Consider the following 14,073-nt stretch of genomic DNA (forward strand, 5'->3'; position numbering starts at 1 on the left):
CACACACACACACACACACACACACACACACACACACACACACACACACGCACGTTAAAAACGTCTCCAACCTGTCCGGGTTTGTTTCAGTTGCAATTTCAAATCGGCAACCTGTAGAGTTAACCTCTTTATAGAGTTATCGTTATCAAGTATCTGGGCCTTCAGCTGTGCAGAATGTTCAATCTGAAAAGATTTAGGGAAGGAAAAGAAATGAAAGTAAAACAAATCAGTTTATTTCAAAAGAACAATTCTCTCACCTGGCTTATTCTCTTTCTCTTTTTTGCCAATTCTGAGCAGCTTTATACCTATGAAACAACAGAACACACTAACAAGTTCTCCAGCTCCTTCTTTACTCCTTTCATACAGCAGCTACTCCAGGATGGGAGGTTCACATGAGAAAGAGAGCATCAATACCGTTAAGTTGCGGGGTGAGAATCAAGAGATACTTTTAACAGTGGGCACTACTACCAAGACTTGGAAAACTGGGTGTTTGAGTTTACTTTCCTCTTGATTTTCTTACTATCATGAATATAATGTCACAATCACTCGAGAATTTTCTCAGATGAGAAAGAATACTAGGAAAGTAATTAGCATATGGGGGAATTTCTGATGTTAAAATAGATCTGATTTATGCTGGTATGACACATGCCAATTTTACACACCCACAAAGTGCACTGCCCTAACACTTGGATGAGCCAAGAGCAATACTCACTTCACTTTGCAGCTGTTTTTGCAGAGCCTGCCTGTGGCTTTCGAACTCCTTATGCTCAAATGCGATGGCATGTTCGGCTTTCTTTAGTTCTTTCTGAAAAACCACCAGCTCAGGAGATGGCTGAGCTATATCTATGAAGGTAAAAAAGCCTGGTCATTACCAACCTGAAGTTTTCTCATTTTACTTAACAAAAACAGTTTCTAAAGAGGCTTTAGATGGTTCTTTCCTTTCTTTGTATGCACGCAATTAATATCAGTTTTATTGAATGGACTAAGACCAGTCCTGAATCACCAATTTCAGAACAAAAGAATTTAATGCACATAATTGCAAACTTTACCACTCTTCAGAGTTCTACTCCCAGTAGAATTCTTTCAAATCCTCAAATTAACGTGAATGCCCGCCTCTCCTCTACTACGCACAGAGGCACAGAAAGAATGCTCTGTCAAAGCCTGCCAGGGACTGCCCCTAGGTCCAATCCGACCTCTGAATCTGTCAGTGGCACGCAGGGTCCAGAAAGCAAGCAGATGGTGTCCCCAGTTTGGGTCATCAGAAGACCCTTTAATAAAGAGAGACTTCCACAGGGTACCGCAAAGGACGGTATAGTTCCCTGGGCTAGTACTGGGGCCAAGCTGTTACCAGTCCTCACGCCTGGAGGGTCAGGAAGGGAGGCATTCCCAGAGTTGGGGAGAGCGAGCAGGCACAGGGCGCTGATGAGGCGCCAGCCCCCAGGTACTGGGATCTTGCTTTCCTGAGGCCCAGGGCCAGCCCAGGGCTACTCCGCAAGGAGGAGATGGAGAAGGGATCACAATCACCTTGACCTCACTCTTCCCTCCCTCCAAGCGCTTGAGCGGGTCCCCACGGGCCAAGCACCACCAGGCCAGAGGAGTCAGAGGGCAAGGGGAGCCGGGTACCATCCAGAGGGACAGATTTATCCAGTTAATAAAGTTTTCTCCTTAGTGACACAATTACGCAGCAGGAAGCAAAAACAAAGTACCTTTGATTCGAGAATCTTAATGTTATAAAATCTTCCCGATTGAAGCTTCCCTTATAGGACAAAGCAGTTTCAGAGTACTAAGCTAATAGCAGTTACAAAGCCATGCCAATCAGAAAAAAACACCTACGGTTTAGGAGACGCAAGTTTTCATTTCTAGTCTCTTCCAGTTGTTGGTTAAGTAATTTATTTTGTGCCTGAAGCTCCAGTTTCCCTTCTTTCAGTAGCGAATAGTCACTCATCTCTTTCACCTTTTCATTCAGCAGATGGTTTTGCTTTGTTATTGCCAAAGACTGGGCTCTGACAGATTCTAACTCAAGCTGCAATTGAAACAGAAAAACTTGTATTTGAACAGTGACTTTACAGGACTGCTTAAGTGAAAGCTGCCAGGCTTTCACGCCCCGAGCTGGACATCATGACTGAATTAAGGCCCCATGACAGAAGTCTGGTTCTCTGCAACAAGACCCTAACTCCCGCAGTACAAGTCATCTTTTGCCCTTGATTTGGGGCAGGGGCAAGTTCATCCAACTGCTACTGTGTACAACCCTGTCCTGCAAAGCTAGTGCTTCTGACAATCACCCCATTTTCTGGATGCAACTAAGGGCCCAACAATGTAACCACAGATGGTGGCAATATATAAATACATATATATATATAGACAGATCTACACACACTTTTTTTTTTTTTTTTTGTAATAAAAAGGTAAGATATCCTAACACGCTGTGGGGTGATTTCTTTTCTTAGTATAACAGAGCTCAAGTTTGCAGCCTGCAAAGCTCTCAAGTCCTTACAGCTACAAAAATATGTTCTGTGTATAAAATTTATTTTAAGTACCTAAAGTTCCAGTTCTGTCCTTCAGATAGCAAACACACAAAGTAATAGAAATAAAGTTAACAGTGGCACACGAAAAATGCATCTCATTTTGTTTTAAGCTGTAAGATCCCGACATCATGACAGGAATTTTTACCTGCTGCTGACAGGAAGGGAGAGGAGGCTGAGGTAGAAGCTAGTCTGTGTCAGCTGCGTGCTACGCACATCAATCCGCTCACTGAATTCCCTGCACAATCATGGAATGTAGGCAACATCTCAAAGTCTACTGGTAAGGAATCTGAGGTCAGAGAACTTGCCCAAAGGCACATAAGCAGAAAGGGAGAAAGACAGGATTCAGGCAGGACTCTAGGCCCCAAAAGACATCCTTTTATGCTTCCCTAGGAGACTAAGATTGAAGTGAAGAACTCGCGAATGAACAAAGTGCAGCCATCACCTTCTTAGTCATGGAATAAACAAACACATCAAGAGGATAACTGAAGATAAATTACGTATGACTAAAACTGAGGTTTCATATATCGTCTTAACGTCTGTTTCAAAACAACAGGCTTAACAATTACCTCAAGCTCTTTGACACGATTTACTGAATGATTAAATTCTTCCTTTTTTGAATTAATAGCTGTGAGCTCCTCTTGCAAATGTATAGCTTTTTCTGAAAGAAAGAGCCAACCAATTATCATCATCATGTTTTCCTAGTGGATACAAAATCATTTAATAATTTATGGGCGTAGATCAGCCCTAATGACTATTATTTCATTATCTAAACAGCAGATGTCAGAGTCAAAAAAAATCAGCAGGCAAGTACGAAATGAGCCCTGTTACACAACAGGTGACGGACGGGACGTTAGTTTTAAGGGTTAAATATGTGGCGAACTTCCTCCTGCTACACACATCTTTACCACTTACACCATCTGCTCAGAGCACAGGGCCCTCATGCCAACAGGTCTGAATTTCCTCGAATGCAGAGATTTAGTTGTCTGTTGTGATTCTGTAGTTATTATTTTATCATTTTTACTTCATCTAACACAAGTCTATATAGATACCTCACCATATATACCTCATCGTGGATACTTTGCTGAATCCACGATGGTACGGATACCTATATAAGCATTCACCTTCACAAGACAGTTGCGCCCACAATGGGCGACCTGGCTGGGCGGTATCAAGTACCTAGCCCTGGTGTCCTCCTAAGAGTCCATTTAAAATGGCCACTAAAAGTTTAACTTCTTGTCATCGACAAGTTCCTAGACGTATATTAAAATGTAAAATATCTCAAAGAATGAAAAATTATCCAACTTTCCTAGTTTCTGGCTAATGTATACAAGAATTTAAGAGGTTATAGGTCAAGGGGAAATAGCATGAAGCATAAAAATACATTAGAAGTAAAAGAAATAAGAAACTAGATCACAGGGACGGAGAAGTTAAAATTTTCATTAGGAAAAAATGAAGTCTCTCACAGTTAAGAGTGATATTTACGGGATGGCAATAAGTTGCTGCCACCTTCTTGACAATCACATTTATCAAAATACATTGAAATAAAGTTGGATAAAAATCCTGCTGATAAATCACTAACCCTTGTGAATATACAAAAGGTTAAACACTAAGGTTCACAAAAATGTAGTAAGACAGTATTTTTTTATTTTGTAAAATTAAAATAACAAAAAACATGTAATTTTCGTAGTAACAAGGATGTGTATGCTATGTCTTTTTTTAGAACACAGAACAGGCCCAACTAGGAAGCTAACAGCCTACATCAGTGCTGAAAAACACAGCTTGCCCCCAGAGTCACCTTTATTCTTCCTTTCATCTTCAATCAGCCTGTTCGTTCTGGTGATATAGTCATCCTTTAGTTCAAGTTGATACCTGCCAATCAGAAGAACCAAAAATGAGCTCCTTGTCGCTTTCCTGGACAGATTACCATCAATACATGAGCTTATCTGTGGCGCTGGGGCACCTAAGGGCACTGAAAGTGACAACATGTAAGCCTCAAGCTCTCTCAAGACAAAAGCCAGGGATATGAATTCTGAACATAAAAGGTCCATAACACCCTGCTGTGATCCTGTCAATTTGGTCCCAAAACTCAGTCACACAAGATCAAGGGTCCTGTTGTTGTTGTGAGGTTAGAGAGAACAATTATTTCTCAGTTGGTCTCGACTGACACAAGGTAGTAAATTAAGGCCAACTTACAGTGTGCGTGACAGACTCTAAATCCCAAATGATAACCAAGTCAGTCACTTGCAATTCACCTATCCGTCTCCCCTCCCTAAGATAAGAACTTTTGCCCTTAAAGGCTGAGCACGGCATTGAGAGCCAACTGCCACGAGCATTAGACCTGAATTAGCAATACCCAAAGGCACATCTCTCGGGGCTTCAGCCATCTCCACCAGCTGCTACCAGCTGACTTTCTGGTTCAGAGGCCAGAAAAAGGAAGGAGAAGCAATCCTGTGATATCCTCCCAACTTCAACACTTGGCTAAAGACACAGAAGGACACCCAAAGCCGGACAAATGATACCAAACAGTTCACTATATCCATGGCTAGGTGAAGTTAACAAACTGTAAGGAATAAAGGAAGAAAAACGTGTTTAACAACTAGGGTTACTTCAGTGTTCGCTAGTATGGTAGAGGAGCAGACATAAAATAGGTAGATCAAATCCATCATTTCAAAACTGATACAATGAAAAGATGCTACCTTTTTTGACAGAATTCTTTTAAAGAATAACTTCCAGAAACCTCGGTGCGTACTATGTAATGGAATACCAATGACAAATTATGAGCAAGGCAATAAAAATGAGGCCAATGACTAGAACCTGCCCAGAGGAGCTGAGCGCAGTCATCGCTTCACTACACATGCACTTAGTCAGTATTAACTGAGCACTTGCTATGTGCCAGATGGCGTGCCACGCATGGGAGGGAGTTACCATATGGGCTTAATGTCTTTGCACGAAGAGATTATTCACCAAGATACAAAACTCAGGCTATAGGAAAGCCCCAGGGACCACACTTATCCATATTCTCCTCTCCTATGCTGTGTTTTGCTTCCTATAGCTAATCCTTTTTCTGGATTCGGGCTTGGCAGAACCTTGAAGGAATACCAGGGCACACGTTCAGTGACGAACCCTGTCACCGATAAGACCACCACTGGAGAAACTGTGGCCTATCCCCATCTTCATGCCAGTATGAGGAGAGAAGGGAGGAAAGTGGTTGTACTTCTGACTTTTCAGCTGCTCAGCTGTGCAAACTGAGCAAGTCCTAAGGTGCCCTAAAAACTGAAGCAAACCATAAGCTCTCAGTGTCAGAGAAGCTATGAGTGAGAATGAGCAGAGGATGCTATTCTCTGCATCTTTTTAAACCCATCTTAAATATTCATGGGAAAGCCTTGACTACCAATGAAAACCTGTATTTTTTTTAAACACCAAATTTTGCCATAAATTGTCCATCTTATCTCCCCCCCCCCAAAAAAAAAACTGTCCGTCTTATCTATTTCATCAGTGTTGCTGTGCTTCTAGCAACTTAATGAAACACGGGATTCCTTTAGCAATGCCATGCAATTACTTGAGAAGTTCATTCTTGAGCTTCTGGTCATAGCTCTCCTCAATGCTCTTTATATTCAATTCCCGCTTCCTAAGTGTGTCAGTTAGGCTTTTATTTTTTTCCTCTTGCAGCCTCTGAGTCCTGAAATTAGCAAAAAGAGAGAAAGCAAATAAGAAAACCACAACATCTGAAGTAACAAATTTAGGGGGTAAAAAATAGCCCGTGTTTCAGTTCCTCCATCTATTTTATGAGCTGACTTAGTTCATCAACTAGCAGATGGAATTATCCGGTGGCACCTAAGGGGAGTGTGAATGTACCAAGACCAAAGTGGTCTCTTACAGAAGAGGATCCACACTCAAAAAAGGGTTACAGGGGATCAATGGCTATCATCAATTTGGGGATGAAAAAGTGATGTTTTTAGTTACAAAGCTACAAACCAAACTCTAGTGCACTTAAATGCTTGTTTCTTCTAGAGTATTACTTCTAATTGTGAGACTTAACTGATGAGCCCATAAGAATTATAGGTAGAAGATTCATTTTTGGCATTTAATAATCCATTGAATGCATGTTGAAAAGAGTGACGAGAGAGAGCAAACGATAGATGGGTCCTTCGGAACCTCCAAATCCGGAGAATGGAGTGCTTTTCATGGAGAGACCCCCCCCAATCACCCACAAAACCAATTCTGGAGCCGGGAGTCAGGTTCACAAGTACTTAGACCAAACCGCAGTGAGGAGTGCTATGAACATGGTCTGTTTCAAGCAAAGGATAAACGCTTTGTGTTAGAGCTCCCTCTGCTGGCTAATCTGTAAAGCAAAGGAGCATTAAATCCATTTATTTTAGTTTAATATAGTTAGACGGGAGGAGTCCGGGACGTGGAGGTAAGGAAGTGATTATATAATCATGATTATGTAACCGAGAATCTGCCCAAATTTTGCCCCTTTACTTTTCTCTATCAATGTGCCACTTCAGTATCACCAAAAGGAGAGTAAGGTAGGCAGAGAGAAGAAATCAAATGAATAGAGCCTATGAAAATGAAAAAACATTAATGAAGATGGAGACAAACTCTTAAATAAAATCGGATTCCTGGAGTATCTATGAATGTCAAGATCCCAAATGGGAAAGAAAGCTTATTCCACCAACTACAGACTGGTGAGCTTGGTATTAATCCCAGGTAAAATTTGAAGGTTGATACATCTGTGAGCACTTAGAAAAAGTAACACACACACCAAGAGAAATAGTTTCACCCAGTACAAGTCAAGTCAGAGCCACCATATTTCCTTTTTTTTTTTTTTTTTTTTTACAGTAGAGCAAGTAAACATGGAAGGTCTGGGTATCTGGAGTTCAGTTGCTATGTGCATGTGAAACTATTAGATCTGAACGGAACGTAAATGAGAAACACAGGATTTGTCAAAGCATTATTAGCTTCTTCAAATCATCTATCTGGTCTTACTATAGCCCAATGATGGTGTCTCATTCTGCTTTTCACCCTAATGTCTAGTATTTCATAAATGAAACCCTAGTTTTTGTTTCTCTTAATCTGTGCCTTTTAAAACCAGGTGTTGTCACTTTAACAACTAAAAACTCTACTTGGCAATTAGCATCAGACTATTAAGACACCTATTTAGTTCTTTTAAATCTCATTCATTCTGAATATCCGAAACGAATACACATTACTCACAATTCAAAAGCTTCGATCCGTTGCTTCAGCTCGGCTTCTCTGCCTCTTAGCAAATCTATATCTTTTAGTAGAAGCTGCCTCTGAGCATAAATTTCTTTGGTTTCCATCTGTGTATGAAAGCTTTAATTTTTAGTAAGCAAGCTAAAGAAAATAAAACAGATCTGAACATACTGCTTCCTAAATTCCGGAAAACAAACTCCAGACACTTAGGGTTACAATTTCCCTTTCTCTTAAGAGGTTTCAATTCGAGGTATGCTTTTTTGCCTAATTCCTTACCCAAACACATGTTCCCTCCTTCAATGACTGTGAAACTCCATTATCCTGTATTCCTAACATCCCTGGTCTATTTATTCTACGTAACATCTCTCAGACGCTTAAAATTTGGATGAGTGCTTCAGCAAGAAAAAAATGACAAAATGGGTGTTTAGCAATAAAACGTCAAAAGAACAGAATTCCCCTGCTGCTGTTGCTGCCGGCAAGTTTCAGTTCCCGTTCTGGCTCAGCAGCGGCAAGCTGAATGGGCCACACCTCCATCTGTGTGTCTGCCGAGCAAGGCTTCATGGAATACCTAGCCTATGTCAAACAGCACACTCGGAGCTGGACAGAGAAGGATGCAGATACAGGTCTCACCTTTACAAAATTTGCAGTTCAGTCAGGGAGAGAGAAATAATCAGACTACGATGTGAGGATTTTATAACCAAAATACAGAAAGACTCCGTGGCAGGAGCGACAGGCGAATCAGTCTGTCAGTAGGAGCCCAGGGAAGGTATCACAAGGAGGTGACATTCCAGCTGGATTTTGAAGGCCAAGCGAGTTTTTTTTTTTTTTTAAAGATTTTATTTATTTATTTGAGAGAGAGAGAGAGATAGAAACAGCATGAGAGGGGAAAGGGTCAGAGGGAGAAGCAGGCTTCCCGCTGAGCAGGGAGCCCGATGTGGGACTCGATCTCGGGACTCCGGGATCATGACCCGAGCCGAAGGCAGTCGCTTAACCAACTGAGCCACCCAGGCACCCGCCAAGCGAGTTTCATCAGGGACGGAAGGAGAAGGGCATTCCAGGTGGTGGAAGAAAGACACGATGCTTTGCATGAGGAGGGCCCTCTTGTCCAGAGCCTTCAGAGAATCAGTTAACTAAATGAGTATTCTGGGGGCGCCTGGGTGGCTCAGTTGGTTAAGCGACTGCCTTCGGCTCGGGTCATGATCCCGGAGTCCTGGGATTGAGTCCCACATCGGGCTCCCCCTGCTCCGTGGGGAGTCTGCTTCTCCCTCTGCCTCTGCCTGCCACTCCCCCTGCTTGTGCTCACTCTGTCTATGTCAAATAAATAAATAAAATCTTTAAAATAAATGAATGAATGAATGAATGAATGAGTATTCTGGTCTGGTAACTGATTAGTCTGAATTAGTCACCGATCTTGAGGATGCAGTTGTTCATCTAAACATAATGCAATCATCTCAAAGACAGTGCTTCCCCAATTTATTTTTACAGGAGCCCAATCACCAGAAATGGTAAACAAAACCATACAGGGGACGCAACCAGCATGAAACGACTGGGTCTGACGGAGAAGTCCCGAGCAAGAGCTCCCGACGGCAGCAGCTCTGGCCGGACACGGGGAACAGTGGTCCCAACCCAGGCCGGTCAAAGATAGCCCCTTGGGAAAGGAACTGGATTCTTCTACAAGAGTGGACCCCACGCCTCCTGCCACACCTCAAGCTTTCCACCTCCCGTCCAGTCACCCTCCGTGAGAGAAGATCAGATGGCCACCTGACTGACCTCTGCAGGCCTGGACTCCGCTCCTCCGGGTACCTTGAACTTGACACAATGGCAGCACACTGCGTTTTGTTGCCGGTCTTCACGTGACACCTCCGCCTGCAACCCTATCCCGTTGGCCCATGCTTACCCTTCCACCTGTCGGTAGCCCCAGACCTAGCCCTCGAGGCCTCGGACTCTGCCCCAGGGCCTTCCCTTCTCCCCTGGGCTGGTAGCCACCCATCTTGCCCTCTGGCTTCCTTCACCACCCCACCGAGCCCCAGTGTCTTCAATTAAACAGGCTGCTTTTCTCAAGCCAAGTCAGCTCTAGAAAGCTCCGCTCCCCAGGTGCCTCTTTCTACCCTGGCTAACCTTACAAAGCTTCCCAAGAACTGGAACAGAACAATCGCCTCCAAGCGCCTGGTCTGGTCTACATCCGTCACAAGCTGCCCGTCTCAGCTGGGCCCTCGACACAGTGCCATCAGTCCTGTCTGTCTCAGGGCGTTCACTGCTCTGCCTCTCCCCCCACGCAACCGTTCCCCAACTGCTGATCCTCTTCTAGAAGCTGCCCCCCTAAATCTCAAATCTGCCCAAGAGGATGGAGCTTATTCAGCGTGAGTTTCTCACAATCCCCACACGGATGTTCGCACTCACAGTTCTTTCCTTCCAGCCGTTTCGGAGGAACGAAGTCTGCGTATCATTTTCAAGGCCGATCCTTCCATTTGTGCTCTTGACCCCAGTCCCTAGTACTCCTGTAGCGCTCTGTCTTGTCTAACCAACTGTTCCAACCCAGTCTCAGACCTTGAGCCAATCTACTAAGAGCTGCAGGAAACAGACACCCGGTAAATAACTGTAAAATGTTACCTCTTGGTGCTTTTGAATTCTCTCAAGAGCCATCTTTTCCCGAGAAATGAGGGCTTCAGATTTTGCTTGACAAGCTCGCTCCAATTCGTTCCGGAACTCAGCTAACTCCCTCTCAGCCTTTCTCTTCTCTTCCATTTTAACTTTTGCTATTTCGGTATCTTTAAAATACTTCAACTGCCAATTGAGTACAAATAACTATAAATACCAATAACTATACTAAAGAAATAACTTCTCTCTTGATGGCTAGGTTTAACACTAATGCTCTACTTAAATATATTTAGTTTAACTCATCTTTAGTTTCATCTCATTCACTGTACCTGTAGCATTCATTCAAAAGGCACAAAAAATGACATCAATTAGAAAGAAAAATCACATGTGCAACAGTTTATCACATTCATTAATAAAGTGTCTCCATTTTTTCCCCCTTATACCTAACATTAAGGCATCAAAAGATAAGCACCAATATCACTCTTGCTAACAGCAACAAGATACAACTTACCTTTTGACACATTTCTGCCCGAAGCTGCTGTTCTATTTCTCTCTTATATTCATTTAACTTTATTTCTAAAGATTCTAACTTGGGACGCTGAGGGTAAGCATCCGCAAACTGATCATCAATGAGCTGAAGCTTTTCTGCTGTTAAAAAAAAAACAAAACAACAACAACACAGGAAGTTAGAACAGAGAAATGTGGTCAGGTGAGCAAGAGGCTAGAGGTCTGTTCAAAAGCAAAGAGTATACTTAGGGGAAAGTGTAGGGATCTCTGCAATTGACTTTGAAACATCAAAAAATTAAGACGGATTAATGGATGGGACAGACAAGTGCTTGAGCAAGTATCACACAAATTTGCTGGGAGTATCTAGGTATACAAGTGTTCAGTGTACAACTGTTTCAACCTTTTTGTATGTTAGAAAATTTTCATCCTCAAATGTCAGGGGCAAAGAAAGCAAAGCGTACAATAGAAGTCAGAAAACACTGGCATCTCTTTCTAGTCCCTAGATGCCAAGGCAGAACGAAGTGGCCTTTGGTTACCGGTGACTCACACGTTCAAAACACTGACTTTAAAATAAACCAAAGATCATGTATTTCAACTCCTCTGCTTTACAGGGAAGGAAAGTGGCCCCTACAGTTTGAGTCCTCGAGGGCTAAGCAACTATGTAATGGTGTAACTGGGACTGAGACCAGGTCCACTGACTATCTCGCATTCTAGTGCTGTCTCCAGTAGACCCACAGCCCTCAAACCAACTGTGGATCAGAATCAACCATGCAGCAACATGCAAATGTGTACCTAGAGGACAATCTCAGCCATGGAGAACACCAACACCCACCAAGAAGAATGCACATGAAAAAAGGCTGGCAGAAGTACTGGCAGTGTTCATCTCTTTAGAAAATTTTAGACATATTTTCCATTCACTTTTCTGTATTTTCCAAATGCTCTGTAATTGTGCTGTTCAATACAGGACTCTCTAGCCGCATGCGGCCACTGAGTAGATGAAATGTGATCATCTGAACTGAATGGGCTCTAAGTGTAAAAGACACACCAGATTTCAAGGACTGAACACAGAAATTTTATCTAAAATAATCTCATTCATGTTTTTTATACAGATTACATGTTGGAATATTTTAGTCATATTGGGTTAAATAAAATATATTAAAACAAATTCACCTGTGGATTTTTTGTTGTTTTTTTACTATGGCCACTAGGCAGTTAAAAATTACGTATGTGGCGCATATTATTGGACAGCACTGTTCTAGAATAAGCATGTACCATGTTCCCAATGGAATAAAACCTATGCCAAAATAAATTAAAGGCCTAGTTATACAGTGTAGCTTTTACCAATTATAGGCTCATCTTAAAGGTTAAAAGCACCATTACTCCTTAAGACTTGGGAAGGGCCACAAAACCGATTAATCACATAATTTTAGAAAACTTGGACTCTACTATCAGTTCTGCCCCAGAATGTTTCCAAGTTGCTCTTCCTCTGGGGACCCCCAATTCCTCAACTATAAACTGAAATGATACACCACTGACTTGTCTAGTTCTCTGCAGTGCAACTCATCTAGGATTTTCTCACTTAGTGGCTGTAAAATAAAGTTAGATGAGACATAGGGAAGAACTTGCCAGTTAAGAGAGGTTGAATGCAACACACAAGGAAGAACGTGGGCCTTTGGATTCCCCCAAGATTTGGAAAGTGCAGCCTTAGCCGTCACGAGGGGAGGGAGCAGTACTGGAGAGCAGTTCTGGTCCCTTCCCACAGTGATTCCAGAGGAAATGAGCACCTCCGCCACCTGCAGGCTGCATCCCTCCCAGTCAAGAACAAGCATGTAATATAGTAAATCAGGTCATTTCTGTCATTTGAAAACAACAATTAAAATTCTGAAAAAAGGCTACAGTTACCAAGAGAGTCTTTGCTAGGAAACGCTGAACTTGTCTGAGTTTCCATATCACAGCTCATTTTGGACTGATGATATTCTGCCAATTCTCTTAAAAACTGCATGAGAAAACCTAAAAGACACAAAGTGTATAATACCGTTTCACTGCACAAATTTCTTTCATTTAACCATCGCTCAGTCACTGTTCATATAATCTTGGTTTTAAAACATTATCCTTTTTTACATTCTAGATCTTTTAAGAATAATATCTAAGGAAAGGCCTTTGCAAACATGACACAAAACCTAGAAGCAATACGGATAAATATTTATCACTCTAACAATATAAAAATCAGAAACCTATATGGCATGAAATGAAGTCAAAAGACAAGTGATACACTGGAAAAAAAATATCTGCAGTAATATGGAAACAGAGGACTAATTTTGATAATATCAAAGAGCTCTTACAATTCAGTAAGAAAAAAATGGAAAAATGGAACAAGACACGGACAAAATTTACACAAAAAAAGTTTAACTGTCAAACGTGAACAAAAGTATAAACAAATGCAAAATAATACAACAGAGAGACTGTATTTTTCCAGTAAGATTGCTAAGATTAAAAACACAGGCATATGGGACTTCTGGGAAGATGGCAGAATAGGAAGATTCTAAACTTACCTCCTCCCACAGACATACCTACGTAACAGCCACAGCAGAGCAACTAACCCAGAAAACAAACCCAAAGACTGGCAGAACAGACATCCCACAGTTAATCGCAGAGGGGAGGCCACACTGAAAAGGGTAGGAGGGGCAGAGACACAGTTGAGAACCAAACTAACCACCAATTGGAGGGACACCACAAGCACAGAGAAGGGAGAAGAGCAGAACCCAGCCACACCAGGCACCCCAGACAGGGGTGACCTGCACTGAAAAGACGAGTCCCCATATCATTTGGCTTTAAAAACCGGGGGGGCTTAACTTTGTGAGTTTTTACAGTCGGCAGGGCTTCCCTCCAGGTACCTTAATAATCATTGCGCTTAGCTCTGGGAGAGCTGGAGGGCAAAAGGAAACGGAGTGTCCACTCTTAAAGAGCCAGCATAACAAACAACCCCACATAGAAACAGCAAAGAAGCAGCAATTTGAAAAGCTCTTGGGGTATACCTGGAAGGAGATTTATTTACTAATCTTCGAACCTGTGCTGGAGGGGCAGAGATCTTCAGGAGACATCTCCAAAAACAAAAGAGCTGTCAGGAGCCATTTCTCCCCACACCCCCAAGTCTAGATAGCCAGACACTTCTGGGAACAGCATGAACACCACCCCCCACCACCACCTACCTTACTACCACCACCCA

At 42.4% G+C, this 14,073-nt stretch overlaps 1 protein-coding gene across 3 annotated transcripts in view; it reads right to left on the bottom strand.

The window, feature by feature from the left end:
- Positions 1 to 14,073, bottom strand: part of OFD1 (OFD1 centriole and centriolar satellite protein) — a 66,876-nt gene that overhangs the window by 15,030 nt on the left and 37,773 nt on the right. For all 3 annotated transcript variants that reach the window (XM_073902072.1, XM_025857424.2, XM_025857420.2), the window contains 10 exons: positions 12,750 to 12,857; positions 10,852 to 10,988; positions 10,353 to 10,526; positions 7,743 to 7,849; positions 6,085 to 6,204; positions 4,321 to 4,394; positions 3,092 to 3,183; positions 1,834 to 2,023; positions 713 to 843; positions 72 to 183 (listed from right to left, as the gene is read on the bottom strand). In XM_073902072.1, the coding sequence (XP_073758173.1) occupies positions 72 to 183; positions 713 to 843; positions 1,834 to 2,023; positions 3,092 to 3,183; positions 4,321 to 4,394; positions 6,085 to 6,204; positions 7,743 to 7,849; positions 10,353 to 10,526; positions 10,852 to 10,988; positions 12,750 to 12,857 (1,245 nt within the window). The remainder of the gene's footprint in view (positions 1 to 71; positions 184 to 712; positions 844 to 1,833; positions 2,024 to 3,091; positions 3,184 to 4,320; positions 4,395 to 6,084; positions 6,205 to 7,742; positions 7,850 to 10,352; positions 10,527 to 10,851; positions 10,989 to 12,749; positions 12,858 to 14,073) is intronic.

This window comes from Callorhinus ursinus, unplaced genomic scaffold (genome assembly GCF_003265705.2).
Source record: "Callorhinus ursinus isolate GAN/ISIS: 27379988/994484 unplaced genomic scaffold, GSC_fseal_2.0 scaffold16, whole genome shotgun sequence".
Lineage (NCBI taxonomy): Eukaryota > Metazoa > Chordata > Mammalia > Carnivora > Otariidae > Callorhinus > Callorhinus ursinus.